Source organism: Saccostrea cucullata, unplaced genomic scaffold (genome assembly GCF_032062105.1).
Source record: "Saccostrea cucullata isolate Sc308-1 unplaced genomic scaffold, CSIRO_AGI_Scuc_v1 ctg4458, whole genome shotgun sequence".
NCBI lineage: Eukaryota > Metazoa > Mollusca > Bivalvia > Ostreida > Ostreidae > Saccostrea > Saccostrea cuccullata.
The window spans coordinates 102,522-121,869 of record NW_026920784.1 but is presented as its reverse complement, the minus strand read 5'-3'; the positions used below and the strand labels follow the sequence as shown (position 1 = coordinate 121,869).

Here is a 19,348-nt window from a genome sequence, read left to right as displayed (position 1 = left end):
TTGTCACAAGAATTAAATATGTGAAGTATGAAAGCACTAGCCCTAATCCTTTAAAAGTTATGGTGAAGGTTTGCTTATTTAATGTAGGTCAATCTCAAAGGTCAAGGTCAAAGGGTCAAAGTTCTTGGTATTTAATGAAGGGTCTTCTCACAAGGATTACATATATGAAGTATGAAAGCCCTATCCCTTACTGTTCAAAAGTTATGACACAGGTTAACGTTTTTTCACAAGTACAGAAATCTACAAGGTCAAGGTCAAATGGTCAAGGTTGTTGGTATCCAATGAAAGGTCTTTTAACAAATATTACATATGTAAAGTATAAGTATAAATGTCCTGGTATCTCCTGGCCAAAGTAAAAGTTTAAAATGTTCATGTAAAAGTTGGTCAAACTCCAAGGTCAAGTTCGAAAGGTCAAATTTGGTGGTATTCAAAGAAAGGTCTTGTCACAAGGAATACACATGTGAAATATGAAAGTCAAAAGTCATAGCTCCACTATTAAAAATTATAGGCAATGTAAAAGTTTTGCGGAAAACAATTCCAGTTTTTCAGTTTTGGAATTAAAACACCAACAAGCAAAAATTCCTTGACAGTATCCATATTTAATATTTGGGGGCACAGGCATAAAGTAGCTATGTTTTATATATTATAGTACAGTAAAACTTCTCTAAACCGGCCAACTGCCGGACTGAATAAAATGGCCGGACTAGAGGGGTGGCCTGTTTCCCGAGAATCTAACATACTGAAGAAATGCAGAACTTCGTGACAGTTGCTAGGAAAAGTATATAATTAATGTCTTTTATAATTATTTGTCAACAAATTTATTATTTATCGGCAGACAAGTAATGTATTCTTAAGGTCTAAAAAATGGAAATTATTATTAGTGAGGATAAATTCGACATACATATTGATTTTTATAAAAAGAAATTAAAAAATAAGAACAGGAAAAACATGGAAAGCTACTTTAATAACCATTTGCGAAGAAATAAACCAGACCCTTTACCTTAACTGAACTCTATACAGAATACTGCATATGTGTATCTGTGTATCGCTTACATTATTTCATTACATGTTTTCATTAAAAAAATTGTTTGTACTTCAGTTATAGGTAAATAATTAAAACATTTCTGAGCAAAACTTTTGTTAAATTTGTTTAATTATGAAACGTATATTTTGGTAAACATTTAATTTTATTTTTTTTTCTTAGCATTTTTAACAGTGCCCAATTTTAAGGCCGCTTATGTGTATTTTAAAAAGATGGTGCAATATGGCGTGCGACAATTTGTATAATTCATTCTGTGATTTAAATTTATTAGTTGCTTGATATATTTAATATTTTATTAATTCAAGTTTAATTGATGTTAATCATATGTACACAGCTAAGACCGGCCATTTACGTAGTCTTGCATGATGACTACCCCTTCAAGACGGCTAAACAATGGAAAAACCTGGGAGGCCATATTCAGTTTTTCACATTAGGTCAGAAAAATATTGAAATTAACAATTTATGTGGAATTCTTGACAATATTAAAGAAGAAGAAATCGATCTAGATTTTGTTGACAAAATTGTAGACGATACCTGTAACATTCTTATATCAAGTGCAAAGGAAACATTTGGGATAAAAAATAATCGAAGAAAATCAAAGATAGATTTTCACCAACCATGGTTTACAATAGAATGTTACCACGCACGACAAACATTTCGTAAGGCTAAAAAACGCTACCAGAGAAATAGATGTAAAGATCTCAAAGACGATATGTATAGTAAAGAAAAAATATATAAAAAATTGTTGAATATGTGTGTAAATAACCATAAAAATCAAACGAAAAAAAAATTGAAAAAACTAAAATCAACAAACCCGAAAGAATATTGGAAAATAATAAACTCTGGCCAAAAAAATAGAAAAAATGTAAATGCATCTGCTGAGGAATTATATGAATTTTTTGAAGATTTAAATATGGAAAAAAATAATGAAATACCTGACTTTGTTTTATCAAATGAGGATATAGATATTCTTTCTAATTTACAGTGTAATGAGTCTATAAATGAATCGATAACTTGTGATGAAATAATGCAAAGTATAAAAAGTCTTAAAAGAAACAAATCATGTGGAAGTGATGACATATACAATGAATATATTAAAAGTTCATGCAACATAATGGTGCCCCTCTATCAAAAAAATATTCAATAAAATTTTTGACAGCGGTTGTTTCCCCTCCGATTGGTTGTGTGGTGAAATAATCCCTATCTATAAGAATAAAGGTGATGATACTGAACCCAAAAATTATCGCCCAATAACTCTAATTAGTTGTATTGGAAAGCTATTTACATCTATTTTAAATAATAGACTTAATAGATATTCAGAAGAATTCAAAATAATACAGGAAAACCAAGCTGGATTTCGTAAAAATTATGGTACAACTGATCACATATTTACTTTGCATACAATCATCGAAATATTCAAAAAGATAAAAAAAAGAATTTATTGTGCCTTTATTGATTTTGAAAAAGCTTTTGATTCTGTATGGAGAATAGGACTCTGGAATAAAATACTATTTGATTGTAATATAGATGGAAAATGTTTTAGAATAATTAAGAAAATGTATGAGGGTATCAAGGCAAAAATTAGAGTAAATGGTGTTCTTTCAGATACTTTCCCTTGTCAACTTGGTGTAAGGCAGGGTGAAAATTTATCCCCTTTTTTGTTCTCGCTCTATTTAAATGATTTAGAATCATTCCTCACCATGAATGATATAACTGGTTTAGAGAAAATATCTGAAATGACTGAGACTGAACTTCATGTGTATATTAAGCTTTTCGCTCTGTTGTATGCTGATGACACTGTTTTATTTGCTGAAAACCCTGAGTCATTACAAAATATGTTGAATTGTTTTCATGAATATTGTATAAAATGGCGGTTAAAAGTGAATGTTGACAAAACAAAAATAATGATTTTTGGAAGAGGTCGAATAAAACAAGATTTATATTTTACATATGATGGTTTAAGTCTAGAGATTGTTGATAGTTATAAGTACTTAGGAATATATTTTTCAAAATCAGGTTCTTTTAATCAAAATATAAAAGAACAATACAATAAATCTGTAAAAGCTATGTATGGAGTGATATCAAAATGTAAACAACATAATCTTTCTATGGATTGTCAGATAGATTTGTTTGACAGAATTGTACAACCAGTTTTGTTATATGGATGTGAAATATGGGGATTTACAAAAAATACTTTAATCGAAAAACTTCACTTAAAATATTGTAAATATATACTAGGTTTGAACACTAAAACGCCAAACTACATGGTGTATGGGGAACTTGGCAGATTCCCACTTATCATTAATATTAAGGTGAGAATGATTTCTTTTTGGGCAAAACTACATTTTTCTCAAACGATGGATAAATTTGCTACAAAAATGTATGTTCTAGCTTCAAGGCATAATTTGCCTTGGGTTAACTATGTTAAAACTATTTTAGATGATTGTGGATTATCTTATTTATGGACAACACAACAAATGTACAATGTAGCATGGGTAAAAAATGAAGTAAAAAGAATACTTGTTGACCAAAATATCCAAAACAGGCAAAGTAATGTTTTTAACTCATCAAAGGGTGTAAATTATCGTATTTATAAAGAAATACTAGAACCAGAAAGATATCTCGTTAATCTACCTAGAAAATTTTCAATTTTGTTATGCAAATTTAGATGTAGCAACTTTAAACTCCCTATTGAAACTGGGAGATGGTTTGGTATTCCAAGAGAACAAAGAATTTGTACTTTATGTGATTTTCATAAGATTGGTGATGAATTCCATTATGTCTTTGAATGCACACAAAAAGAAATTAAAGAGGCTAGGTTAAAATATATTTCAAACTCTTTCACATGTAGACCAAATATAGAGAAATTTAAACAACTTTTTACAACAACAAATTGTTCAGCATTGAAAAAATTATGTAAATTTTTATTGATTGTCAAACAAATTATAGATGAAAATAATTGACATGAACTTGAACATGATACTTTGTACTGTTTATAATGCATGTATTATATTTTTTGTATTGTGTTTGTACATTTTCCTACCTCCTCTCTACAATGTATGTTCGTACATTTAAGAGAATAAATCATTGTCATTGTCATTGTCATTGTCACCTCTAACTTCTCGTTCTATTTTTCACACCTCCAGCCGTCATTATTACCCCTCTGGCAAATGACAATTAAATTTCTTGCAATCAAAAAAGTGGCCGGTATGATGAGGGGGAATTTCCTATGTTTCTTAACTTTTGTTCCTCGAAAAGTGGCCGGTGTCCGGTTTTCAGATGTGGCCGGTTTTATGAGAGTTTATGTGTAATGAAATGTTAAGAATTTTGCCGGGACTTATAAATTTGACCGATGTTCAGGGAGAACCGGTTTCCAGGGGGCCGGTTTGGAGAAGTTTCCCTGTATACAGTTATTGACTGGGTATGAGGGTAACATATGATTTGTAGGACCTGAAGGTGAAAATGTTGCCCGAGACCGCAGGCCAAGGACAACATTTTCACCTTCAGGTCCAACAAATCATATGTTGCCCGAATCCCAGTCTATATATAACTGTTTTGTTAAACCCTTCACTGCTCACTTAAGATTGATCAATTTAATCAATACACGCTATATTATCAATTACTTTATATGAAATATTATGGCTTCTTCAGTAAATATAAAACATCAAGCTGAGAAAGAACAAAATCAATTATATATCTATTGCATATCTATCGTATCACAAAAATAATTTATCACAAAACATACTCTTCCTTTCTTCCTTACCTTGCTGTTAGCAACAATTCTTGTAGATCTAAACTTTGAATGATTATTAATTAATTGTGACGTAACAGACGAGTGACGTTGCAGTCTAACAATTCTTATGTAAGACCATTCAATAGTGATATTGTTAGACCGTTGTAATAAACGGTTCTTTTTGGACTTTTTATAAGTAATAAATACATATGATATTTATAAGGGTATAACATTATTCTATATGTATATACATGTATATGGACTTTTCCTAAGACACTGACTTTGACACATCCCTACCATAGGCCTTTAGATCGCTTAGAAAAACAAATTGAGGTGTTGAAAAAAAAATTAAGGTATGGAACTTTCTTCATCGGGTACCTACTTTCGCCAATAAAATTCTTTTAAATCAAATGCTTTACAATTTTACTTTCTATCCATATTTATATATATATAAACAATCTTCATTACTTCCAAAGTTCTGTAATGTTTGGTCATTTCAAGTTTCCATATTTTATTTGTATTTAGAATACAAATATTGGCATATTAATTAAATCCTATGAATGATTTATAATTTGAGTAATTTGACCGCATGTATTGTATATTTATAAGGTGATGTTCAAAAATTGGATTCACAACTTTTCATGTCTTCGTATGCAAAGTGAAAGTAGAACGAGTATATGTAATACATGCATGTCCTTTCGTATTTAATAATGTCCTTGTTGAAATAATTGCATAAATGTTGTAAAAAGAGTAAGATCTACTAGATGTTTTGATTAAATTACGTTTTTCACTAATATTTTACCTGTATTATGCAAGCACATGTTGTAAACTGCAGACAGTCTGTTTTCTATTTACATGGCGGCGCAATGCATTATGGGTGAATTTTCGTTTACTTCTTGATCCGCGCATCTGATATTTATGCGCTGACCGATTTTTGCCTTTACATGGAGAAATGAGCTTTAAGGTAATTAATTATGTTTTATGATGCATTAATGAATTCGAGTTATTGTTTATTCATATTTCATACTTGTTAAAGTAATTTTTAATAGACGGGAACTATTTTCCGTTGTATTTTCCTGCTGGAATTCCGTTGCTTTCCAACGGATTCCGTTGTGTTTTAGAACGGGACCGTTTCCCGAGGGTATATAAGTGAGCTACCGTTGTATAACGGGGACTCCGGATTATTTTGGGTTTAAGATAGGATGTAGGTGAAATTTTAATAACTTTGGGGAAATTTTCTCAATCTTTTTAATTCAGTAAATTGGAGAAGTAATATTTTAGCATTTATTTATTAGAGTCGTTTTAGAAATTAATTATGTCTTAGGGAAGCTCAATATTTTTGGGTAAATTTAGGGTTTAGGGACGTCTGCAGCCACTTTGATTTTTTTAATTGTACTTTCTTGATTGAATCTTGTAAGTGTTTGAACTTTAATTGATTTGTTTGTTAAGAGATTAAGTCAAAATAAACCATCATCTCAAGATATTTGAATCTTATTTTAATTATTTACGGAGTCCATCATTTAATTTAAAAATCAATTGGTTTAAAAAAAGATCAGAAAGTTGTCGGGGGTCAAAAGTATCATTTATTGAGAGCCATCCAGTTACTTATATTTACGGTGTCAGATTTAAGCGCTATCTCGCTACATTTTATTTGGTGTCAGAAGTGGGATCCACTGTTTTAAGGCGTGGATCCAGCGATACGGACTTGCTACAAATGTTAAATTTTTGATTGTATGGCAATTCAATTATGTTTACAAGACGCCAGGCAGCTTTGAGAGAACGAATGGACACGAGACAAACCAAATTATCTGTCCCACGGAAAAAGGGAATTTCACAGAAGAAAGTGAGGAGGAATTTTTAACAGAATATGATGAGGACAACTCCACATGCAACTCAGATGCAGAGGATCATTCAAACACAGAGGATCATTCAAACACAGAGGGTGTACATGTACTGTACCCTGAAATTATAGTACAACCCCCACAAAAAGTCAACAAATCTTCAATTGCAAGTCCTCTCATTTCTAAGAACAAGAGAAACAAGACATACACTAAAAGAATGTCAAGACCCTCAAACCTCACACAAGATAGGAATACTCAAAATGAAGGAAAAGATCCTGACAAGAATGAAAACTCAATAAATCAAAGCCAAACAAATATGTTAGAAACATTTGCTCAAATGATAAATGGAGCACTCAGCAAGATGACCGAGACCATAGGGAATATTTTCAAAACTACTTTAAAAGATTTCAAAGAAAACCCCCATGTCAATAAAGAACACAACAAATCACAGACAAAAAGTATGCTCAACAAGAGTACCAACAAGGACTCAAACAGTGATGAGTCAAGTGATGAGTCTGACTCAGGTGACAATGCAAGTTCTGTGTCTACAAACAGGATTTTCAAAGAAAAACAAGTTTCAGTAAAACTACCTGCTTTCAAAGGAGACCCAGATGAAAGTTGGAAAGCCTACATCAATAGATTTGAGGCTGTAGCCAGTCACAACAGATGGACAGACAAATAAAAGTTAGGACAGCTCTTGCCGAGATTACAAGGCACAGCAGGCGAGTTTGTTTTTGAGGAGCTAAGTTCAGAAATTTTGACAAGCTACAGGAAACTGAGAAGGGAACTTGGGAATCGTTTTGGGGTTTATGAATCTCATAAGACCTTTCAGACAAAATTCAGGAGAAGGGATCAAAGAAATGGAGAATCTGCCCAGTCTTATGGAGCAGCATTAAAAAGCCTCTATAGTAAGGCTTACCCAAATAGAGATCATGTTACACGGCAAGAGGATCTAGTTTCACGGTTTTTACTAGGTCTCATGAATGAGAAGGCTAGAATTTATGTCGAGCTGAACAAAGACCCCTCTACCATTGAGGAAGCTGTCAAGTTTATTATTGAGTATGAGGAGACAACTAGGTACCCCAGAGCAGATGATGAAAATGACCGCTATCACAAAAGGAAACAAATACGACAAGTAGGTCAACAGATGAAACCAGTTAGCTCTCCAAAGGCCACAGACAAAAATCCTAAAATGAATCCTAAAGAAACAGAAGGCCAACAAAAACAAACTCCTGAACAGGGCAGTAGAGTCAAACAGAGTCAGAAAAATTCTGATTTTATAACCAGGGCAGAACTAAAGGACATCTTAAATGAAGTCCTCTCCTCAAAATCCTCTTCAAACATTATAGAACAGCCCCGTAAACAGAAGTACCCCCTGATATGTTACCGCTGTGGTGAACAAGGGCATTTTGCAAGGAATTGTTCAAGCGAAAAGAAGGTTCAGAATGGAAATGTGGAGAGTAAACTTAATCCTAGAGCTGCTGAATTTAAATCTTCGTCAAACTAGAAAGGGTCAGCTCTGAGGGCCAAGGGATGACCCGGTTGAATTTTAAAAATGGCCAAACTTTTCAAAATTGTTGTATAAATGAGAAGCGAAATACCTGCTTTGATTTCTCTGGAAGCACAGAGGCAGTAGAGGATAATTTGCAACAAATTAAGGGAGATCACTGCGATTTAGATGAAGATATATTTTATGATGCTGAGAGTATAGGTAGTGGGCCTTGTAAATCTCATGATCAGCGAAAACTTTGTGAAGTGGAGGAGAATAGGGTTGTTGGTTGTTTGGACACACTTGGAGACAGTTTGGTGGACTGTGATGTGGTGCCCATTGTTAACCCTAATTGTGAAACTCAGACATTTAGTGAGTCTGATACTCAACTTACATCAAGTGAGATGCTTGATACAAATGCTAGCAAATTACTTAATATGCGTGAGTCTGACACTCAACTTACATCAAGTGAGATGCTTGATACAAATGCAGGTGAATCCCTTAATACGAGTTGTTGCACGGATGTTGTTACTAGTGTTTTAAGACAAATCAATAGCTGTCCAGGAGTATATAAATGGATCTGTACAAGGAGTAGATTTGGTATGGACTACAGATACTGGTGCGACAAGATCCATTATATCAAAGAAAACTTATGAGAGAATTCCTCAAGACCAGAGACCAAAGTTAAATAAATCTACATTGTCAACAAGTGTAAGTGGAGAACCACTGAAAGAGTTTGGAAAGGCCATTTTTGAAGTTCAACTTGGTCATCAGACCTGCCAGGAGGAGATAATTGTGGCAGAAATAGAGGACCAAGCACTTTTGGGATTAGATATACTGTTAAAACCAGAAAATGGACCAGTCAATATAAACTTGCATGATAATACTATCAATTTTGGAGGAACAGAAATTGAATTTAGACAAACACTCGACAAAACCAGGAGGGTTATAGCAGCAGATGATTATGTCATTCCGGCTTACTGTGAGAAGCTGATAGATGTTTTTATTGACAGATTTGAGTCTGACAAGGATTTACAGAGTACTATCTTTTGTATAGAACCTACAAGTGATTTCAATAATCGGTTTCCTCTTTTAATGGCTTCTTGTTTGACAGACATGGAGAATACAATTTCAGCAAAAATTAGAGTTTTAAATCCATTCAATACAGAATCCAAGATACAGCAGGATGATGTTTTAGGAGAAGCAGAACTTGTCCATCCCTTAAATATTACAGAAGTCTTGTCGTCAGAAAACAAGGATCAATTAAGTAGAGAACAAGTTAGGAAACTACAAGTAGATCACTCTGACAAGGGAGACAACTCTTCAGAGTCAATTGTTCCTGATCATCTTTTAGAATTATATAACAGAGCAATTCAAAACAAAACTCATGAAGAATGCAAAGAAATTGCAGATCTACTTTCTAATTATCAGTCTATCTTTTCAAAAGACGATACCGATTTAGGAGTCACTACACTTGTACATCATGAAATTGATACAGGGAGTGCCAAGCCTATTAGACAGCCTCCAAGAAGAGTGCCTTTAGCATTTGCAGAAGAGGAACAAAAAGTGGTCAAACAAATGATGGAACAAGGAATAATCAGAAAGTCCAGTTCTCCTTGGGCTAGTCCCATAGTATTAGTTAAAAAGAAAAATGGAAAAACCAGATGTTGTATTGACTATAGACATCTTAATACAGTAACTCTCCAGGATGCATTTCCACTTCCTCGAGTTCAGGACTGCTTAGATACAGTCCGAGGAGCTGTATACTTTTCTACTTTTGATCTTACATCCGGATACCACCAGGTACCAGTAAAAGAGGAAGATATTCCTAAGACGGCCTTCATTACCAAATACGGACTTTACGAATTTACTACAATGCCTATGGGTTTAAGTACAGCTTGTGCCACATTCCAGAGACTTATGGAACTTGTTTTGCAAGGATTAAACTGGCAGACTTGTATCATCTATCTCGATGACATTGTTGTTTTTGGATCATCTTTCCAGGAGCACCTGAAACGAGTTGAAGATGTATTTTTAAGAATAAAAAGTTCTGGAATGAAACTTAAGCCAGAAAAGTGTAATCTTTTCCAAACAAGTGTCACATTTTTAGGCCATGTGGTATCAGCTGAAGGAGTGCTGCCTAATCCCGATAATACTTCAAAGATTTTACAGTGGCCTCGCCCAACGACAGTTACTGAAATTAGACAACTTCTAGGGATGGGGAGCTACTATAGGAAATTTATCAAAGATTTTGCTAAACTAGTAAGACCTTTAGTAGAATTAACTAAGAAAGGGAGGCCATTCATTTGGACAGAGGAATGTGAAAAAGTATTTACACAGTTAAAGGAATCCTTTTCTAGTCCTAACATTTTGGCATACCCTTTAGATGAAGGAGAATATATCCTAGACACAGATGCTAGTGATGTAGCAATTGGAGGCGTCCTGTCCCAAATACAGAATGGCACTGAAAAAGTTATTGCATATGGGAGTCGTTCATTGAATAAGTCAGAGAAAAATTATTGTATTACCGACAAGGAATTACTTGCTCTAAGATATTTTGTAGAGTATTTCAGGCAATATTTGCTAGGACGTAGATTTACAGTGCGAACTGACCATCAGGCACTTGTCTGGTTATTCAAACTCAGGGAACCAAAAGGGCGTATTGCCCGTTGGTTAGAAATTCTTTCTTACTTTAATTTTTCAGTACAATATCGCCCAGGTCACAAGCATGGGAATGCGGATGCTATGAGCAGATGTGAAAATCCTGCAGACTGTACTTGTCCTGAAACAGACAACTTAGAATATTTAAAATGTGGACCTTGCAATAAATGTCGGAAGAGATCTTTTGAAATGTGTAGTTCTTTCTTACAGAAATCCAGCATGGAACAAGATCCCTGTTTCCAGGCTTCTGGCCAAAGTTTGGAGGCATGTGATCTTGGGGGGCAGGATCAACAAATCAGGGCAGTGAATACTAGACAACAAACACAGAACAAAGAGAAGGGTTATACTACATTTTGGACAAAATACGGTAGAAGTCAATTACAGAAAGATCAGCTAAATGACCCAGACATAGGTCCCGTGTGTGAATGGGTGAAGAACCAGACTAGGCCTGATAGGTTAGAACTTTTAATGCAAACACCAGCTGTTAGATACTACTGGCAGATGTTTGACACTCTTCAAATTAAAGATGGACTATTACTAAAAAAATTTCACAAGAAAGACAATTCTGGATCTCACTTGCAATTTGTAACCCCCAGAAAATTAAGGAAGGAAGTAATTACCTTAGCACATGACAATTTACTGAGTGGTCATCTGGGAAGGAAAAAGACCCAAGATAAAGTTTCTCGGAATTTCTTCTGGTTTGAAATGAAAGAGGATATTACAGCTCATGTGTCAGGTTGTAAAGTCTGTGAGAAAAACAGGAAACCATACCACAAACCGAGAGCAAGTTTAGGATGCATGACTGTAGGAGCTCCTATGGACAGATTGTCCACTGATATACTGGGTCCATTGCCAGAGACCCCAAGAGGAAACAAATATATTTTAACGGCAACTGATCATTTCAGTAACTGGGTTGAAATTTTTCCTATTCCAGATCAGACAGCAGTCACAACAGCTAGGGTACTATTAAATGAGGTTATAAGTCGGTTTGGTTGTCCAGAGTCAATACATTCAGATCAAGGTCGTAACTATGAAAGTAATCTTTTTCATGAATTATGTGAACTTCTTGAAATAAAGAAGACTTGAACTACCCCACGTCACCCTCAATGCAATGGGAAAACTGAAAGGTTCAATAGAACACTCCTCAAAATGATTAAGTGCTATATCAAAGATGACAAAACAGACTGGGACTTGTATTTAGGATGCCTTGGTGCAGCATACAGATCAAGTGTACACGAATCAACAGGTATTTCACCAAATCTTTTGATGCTAGGACGCGAAGTGCGAATTCCTACAGAGATCATTTTTGGCAGTAGAACAAAGGAAGATAACTCTGTGGTAGACTATGGGGAATATGTGGAATCACTAAGGGATCGTTTACAACAAGCACACAAGATAGCTAGGCAGCACTTAAATAGCTCTGCAGAGAGACAAAGACACTTCTATAATCTGAAAACTTTTCTCAATAATTACAAGGTTGGAGACAAAGTTTGGGTTCTAAATGAATTTGACACAGGGAAACTTAGTAATTGTTACTGGGGACCTTGTACTATTGTGGAGAAAATCTCAGATCTTACTTACAGAGTGAAATCCCTTGACAAGCATACCCAGAAAGTCATACATCATGACAAGCTTAAGCCCTATCATGACTAGACACCTACGGATGTTGTTGCCTGAATTATCCTTCCTATGAGGAACATAAACCATGAACTACAGGTTCAGAGGGGAACTATAATTTCAAAGAGATGAGGCACCTAGGAGATTGAGATCACCAGACAGGAATTCATGAGATGAGGAACCTGGAAGATTTACGAGCTCACCCGTTAGGAACTACAGAAAACAGCCCCTTCCAAAACTACGGACCAATTAAGAGATTCAGGAAGTGAAATGTGAACAGTTTAGTTGAAAGGTTATTAATTATCACAGAATGTAATATGGATGTTTATTTTTATTGTTCATCATAGATTTTTTTAATGTGTTAATTGATTATGTACATTTGAATTAACAGGGATCAATTTGACAGTTTAGATGGGTTGGTGGGTGGTTTTTAACTATTATAAATTATGTGCCATATTTTGAAAGATGTGCCATCTATGAATTTCATTTTTAATTAATTGTACTCATTAAAAGTTGAGTTGTATGCAGTATTCATGGTATTTGAGTAGGGCGAATGATGTATTCATTATATGCAGTGAGTTCACTGATTATGTATCATATGTTATAATTTGTTATAAAAGTTTGTTGTTATTGAAATATTATATGATTTAGTGTTCATGGGGACATGAAATTTTAAACGGAGGGGTAAATGTAATGTTTGGTCATTTCAAGTTTCCATATTTTATTTGTATTTAGAATACAAATATTGGCATATTAATTAAATCCTATGAATGATTTATAATTTGAGTAATTTGACCGCATGTATTGTATATTTATAAGGTGATGTTCAAAAATTGGATTCACAACTTTTCATGTCTTCGTATGCAAAGTGAAAGTAGAACGAGTATATGTAATACATGCATGTCCTTTCGTATTTAATAATGTCCTTGTTGAAATAATTGCATAAATGTTGTAAAAAGAGTAAGATCTACTAGATGTTTTGATTAAATTACGTTTTTCACTAATATTTTACCTGTAATATGCAAGCACATGTTGTAAACTGCAGACAGTCTGTTTTCTATTTACATGGCGGCGCAATGCATTATGGGTGAATTTTCGTTTACTTCTTGATCCGCGCATCTGATATTTATGCGCTGACCGATTTTTGCCTTTACATGGAAAAATGAGCTTTAAGGTAATTAATTATGTTTTATGATGCATTAATGAATTAGAGTTATTGTTTATTCATATTTCATACTTGTTAAAGTAATTTTTAATAGACGGGAACTATTTTCCGTTGTATTTTCCTGCTGGAATTCCGTTGCTTTCCAACGGATTCCGTTGTGTTTTAGAACGGGACCGTTTCCCGAGGGTATATAAGTGAGCTACCGTTGTATAACGGGGACTCCGGATTATTTTGGGTTTAAGATAGGATGTAGGTGAAATTTTAATAACTTTGGGGAAATTTTCTCAATCTTTTTAATTCAGTAAATTGGAGAAGTAATATTTTAGCATTTATTTATTAGAGTCGTTTTAGAAATTAATTATGTCTTAGGGAAGCTCAATATTTTTGGGTAAATTTAGGGTTTAGGGACGTCTGCAGCCACTTTGATTTTTTTAATTGTACTTTCTTGATTGAATCTTGTAAGTGTTTGAACTTTAATTGATTTGTTTGTTAAGAGATTAAGTCAAAATAAACCATCATCTCAAGATATTTGAATCTTATTTTAATTATTTACGGAGTCCATCATTTAATTTAAAAATCAATTGGTTTAAAAAAAGATCAGAAAGTTGTCGGGGGTCAAAAGTATCATTTATTGAGAGCCATCCAGTTACTTATATTTACGGTGTCAGATTTAAGCGCTATCTCGCTACAGTTCATTTATTCTAAACTCAATGAATTTTTGCTCATTTGCATTCAAGCTTTACAAGGTTTTTCTTTAATTTGATCATATGGTGTAACTAAGTTACAAACAACATTTTAGCGGTCTAATTGTTTTGAAAATTGAAAGGTATATAATGCATTCCTGGAAAAATTCGTTCTACCATGGCTTCATTTACATTCATAATCAACATGGCGGTAGTTTTGATGTGGACGTTTTTAAAATAATTTTTCTCGAAAGGAATATTATTACGGACTTAACGTTAAAATCTGGAGTAAGAAATCAACTTTAAATTATTGAAAGATTTTGCAAATACTATGCAACTCTTCGCCGCACTTCAAACACCGTCTGTTTACATGTGAATGACCAAGGGCCTAAGCTAATGTCGAGTAAAAGAAAGTAGTTCATTTTTGAAATTGATTTCAAAATATCTCAAGAAATATATGGAATTTCGGAATGAGCTTTGGTAGAATTGAAGAATGTTTATCTATAAATAGATTTAAATAGAAAGTAGAATTTTAGAGCATTAGAATAAAAAATATTTTATTAGCGAAATTAGGTGCCCAGTGTAAGAGTTCAATACCTTTATTTTTTTTTTTTACACACACAATTTTTTTAAGCGATCCAAAGCCCTGTGACCCCTACTAATGTTATTGTGATTTAAACTAAGACACGTGGTTTAGGTTTACCTCAAAGGTTATAAGGTAGATCCGGTTTTATAAAAAAAAATTGCAGTAAACAGGAAATTGCTATAGTCTGTTTCTTCTGAAAACATGTCCTGTGAAAAATGTGTGTAAAAGGGGGGGTTTAAAATACAATAGATACAACTTATAGTTAACTGCAAAAATTATAGCTCACAAACGACCGAAACGCTCTTACAAATGTGTAATTTCATGTGCACTGACAAACCTTTGTTTGCCTTATATGGCTATTGCTATTAATGCGCACAGAGGATCTTACCATGAGCAACTGACCAATTGTTGATTGAATACGTCTACGCCAAATACATGTTTACTCGTTACTTCGAACACGTGGTTCAGGTCAAACTACGAGGGGGTATTTAAAAGTTCCTGGACTAGCGTCATAAAATTAAAACCGCTTTAGGCACATCAATGAATTTTAAAATATCTAGTAAGCATCATACTTTCTTTCTATAGAATAAAACTCAAATCATTAATTTTATTTTATAATAAATTAGTGATGTTTTTGTAAGCAATGTTATGTCCAGGCGGCGCAAACTGAGAAAAAATCTTTTGATATGAACATTTGACCTCCAAAAATCCAGTTAATTCAGGTATGTGTTGAAATGCTATCGTTCCATAAAATATGGAATCTATACCCGATTCTAGAAGTTCTATAGAAAATTATCGTAAATTTTACATGGAGTGTCCAAAAAATAAGGCCTTGAAAATGACGTCAAAAAGGGAGAGGGGTTTCCTTTTCCGATATTCTATAAAGTTTTGCCGATAAAAAAAAATGGTTAAGACCTAAGAAATGTTTTAACTGGCTACGGAGAAAAAAATGCATCCAGAGTACTTTTTTAATGCCAAAAGAGAGTCGGAGAGAAAAGGGATGCACAAGTAATGTCGATTTGTAGTCGAGGTGTGAAAAATCAATCAAAAAATGACGTCGATCATATGTTGTAGAATTTAAACTCCAAAAATCAAAGTATATGTTTGCACAATCAAGCGAGGATCTCTCCCAAGGTATGAATCCAATAATTTTGAGATCAATATTTTTTCACAAAAGAGCTCCCGTATATTTTTTTGGTGTAAAAGTAAGCCATCGATTGTAAAAGTCAGTGTCTTCGCAAAAGTTCTATTATAGTATACTGTTTTTCTCTATTGAAAAGTTGACGAATCGTTTTGATATACCCTCTCAACAAACGGCCGAATAATGGCATATCAGAAATCTACTAAAAAGAGAACCAAACCGTACTTCACTTTGATGGATATCGAAATCATAGACTTATTGTTTGGATACACAAATACTATTTTGCGATATCATAGAAATGCAATTAAAATACCAATTCCACTGACTTATACATTAATTTTAAAAGGCATTACAGGATCGACTTAACAATATGAGATCCGTTGGCCACATCGCCCACTTGAGCACATCGGCTAGTTAAAAAACACAAATCAGCTCAGTATTGAAAAGTATACATGCGAGGGGAGAGAGGGATTTGAATTTTTTATTTCTTTAGGAAGTCACTATATCAATTAAGCATACATGTGTAATTTTGCCACACTTGAAATAATTTTTTTTAAAGAATACTCTACTTCATAGTATTACAGCGCGTGCTCGGCTTTCTTGGAGATGTCGCGAGAGATTACGTTATTTTACACGCTGGGTGCGACATGTCGGACGCTGATCATGCCTGATGCCGGGTTGAAAATAGCAGCTAAAAGTATGGGTAAAAACGACCATTGTTGTGTGGTTAACTGTTCAAACAGGAGGTCCAATTTGCCCAAAGGGCACGCTTTTCACCAGATACCGGCAGCACCGATTTCCCGTCGTAATGCCTGGATAAGAGCAACGGGCAGGAAGCTTGGTAAGAAGCGAGGAGAGTTGACAATTACAGAGAATACAAAGGTGTGCGGTTTACATTTTGTGTCGGGTAGAAAGAGCAATGATCCCACGAATGTTGACTACATTCCCACTCAAAATTTACCGATTCAGATAAGTACTGCCTCTAAAAGACGAACGAACAACAGCGAACGGGCTCAGAATTATTCGACAGCAGTGAATAAAGCCATTTCTGATAAACGAAAAATTTTACAAAAGTCTGGAAAATTTTCATTTCCACTCGATTTAAAAGATGTGCAGAATGAAATTGAAATATCTGATGATCAGAATTCTGAAAATACAAGCAATGTATTAGTGGAGTTCCCTGTATCCCCTGGTACCACGCCTGATCATACTTACTACAAATTTTGGGTGACACCAACCAAATTTAATTTAGACAGTGCAAATTTCTGTACAGACACTTCCTCACAAGCTGTGTGTGAAACTGGAAACACCTCAGTACAGACTGAAACTGTTATTAGCTCTACCTCATATTCTACAGTTGTTCAAGTTGACACTTTTGAAGGACATACTACTAACCTCACAAATATTCAATTTAAACATCACCAAAAACTTATTAATGAACTACAAGAAAAAGTAAAACTACCTGCTAAAGAAAATGCATGTTTAAACAAGAAATTGTTTTGTGTTGAAAACTTAATGACTTGTAATGAAAATGCCCAGTTTTACACTGGTTTACCACATTTAGAAACTTTCAATGCTTTATTTACCTATTTTGAACCAAAAGCATCTAAAATGACCTATTGGCAAGGAAATGAAACTACAGTTCGAACTCATGAAAACAAAGGCCCTTCCAGAAAACTGAGCCTTAAAAATGAATTTTTTGCAGTGTTAGTACGTTTAAAACTTGGGCTTTTAGTTGAAAATATTGCTAACCGCTTTGATATTTCTGCATCTCTATTTTCAAAAATATTTAACACTTGGATTCGTTTTCTACGTCTGGAGTTGGAAGTGCTGTTTCCTTTTCCTTGTAGGGAAAAGGTACAGAGTTTAAGACCAGATTCTTTTAGCAAGTTTGAAAATACTAGAATAATACTGGACTGTACTGAAATTCCTATCCAAAAACCTTCAGCTTTAAAAGCTCAGCGAGAAACATGGAGTTCTTATAAACATCGAAACACTTACAAGGCGCTGGTTGGAATAACTCCTGATGGAACTGTGTCCTATGTGTCAACTTTGTATGGAGGAGCTGCATCAGATAAATTCATTGTTCAAAACTCTGGCATAGTTGACCTCATAGAACTGGGTGACAATGTCATGGCCGATCGAGGCTTTGAAATTGATGCGGAGCTAATTAAAAGAGGTGCTAGTTTAAACATTCCCCCATTTCGCAATGGAAATTTTCAGTTGTCCAGTGAACAGGTAGAAACTACACACCGAATTGCTGAGGTTAGAATCCACATCGAAAGAGCGATTCAGAGAATAAAAACTTTTCACATTTTAGACAGAACTATGCCTCTAAGTTTGCATATTGTTGCTGATGATATTTTTAAAACTTGTTAATCAATTTTCAGACTCCTATCATAAAATAAATGAAGTATAGTTTTTGAGATTTTAGGTAATATCATTTGTTCTGCACTCTTGACAGTTGATGAAATAATGTACATTCAGTTACTCTGTACAATGTAAACCGGACATATGCATATTATTACCTGTAATGGTCTATTCAAGGAAATCAATTTTTTTCCTAGCTGTCATGCTTTATAATACTTCACTTTATTGTAATGCATGTTTTGCTTTGATATTACAAGAAAAATGTTTTTTGCTACATTAAAATCTTTGAAATGCAGAGAATTTTTGTGCATTTAATTCTCAGATTGCATAACTGTAAATTAAATTTATACAAAATTTATGAGTGATTTGCAAAAGCATTCAATTCAATTGGCTGACTGAAATTACAGTAAAACATGCTTCTAACAAATGCCAGGGACAATTTTGCTTTGTTGTAAGTGTAATTCATTTTATACAATAAGTTTACAGTATTATTTCTATATGGGGACTGAAAATCACTTTGGTATGAGCATCAATTTATTATAAGGGTATTCGCTGTAATCATGGTTTACTGTACGTATAGTGGGAAAGTTATGCCACTAGCTGATAATTGTAAGAAACAAATAGCCATATTTCCATCCAAGTCAGTAAAGGTCTGCAGTTTTCCCACCTAGACCATCAGTAAAAATATTTTTGTTTGATGTACTACCACCCACATTTTTCAAGGTTGGTAGGTAGGTATTAATTTCATTTTTTTTTTTTTTTGCTTTACAGTATTGGACAAAATGATTACTGTCATAAAAGTCAGACTCAGAAATTTATTGATGTTTGCATTACATGGATAGCTTAGTATACAAATTGATTATTTATTGCTATACAACTTTAAATCAAAATACATCCTAGAAAAATTCTGGTATACTATAGAAACTAAAAAAAAAATCAAAGTGCTGAAAAAAATTAATGGGTAGGGGCAATTTCAATGGGTTGGTCGGAGGACATCAAACAAACATTTTCTTTATTGGT

At 33.9% G+C, this 19,348-nt stretch overlaps 2 protein-coding genes across 4 annotated transcripts in view; both read left to right on the top strand.

Annotated features, from left to right (window-relative positions):
• The window catches only part of LOC134257739 (complement C1q tumor necrosis factor-related protein 3-like), a 78,751-nt gene that overhangs the window by 9,248 nt on the left and 50,155 nt on the right, over positions 1–19,348 (top strand). The gene's annotated exons all lie outside the window — the stretch shown is intronic.
• On the top strand, positions 16,565–18,337 carry LOC134257661 (uncharacterized). Its single transcript, XM_062740256.1, has one exon. The coding sequence runs from the start codon at positions 16,565–16,567 to the stop codon at positions 18,335–18,337; it is 1,773 nt and encodes a 590-aa protein (XP_062596240.1).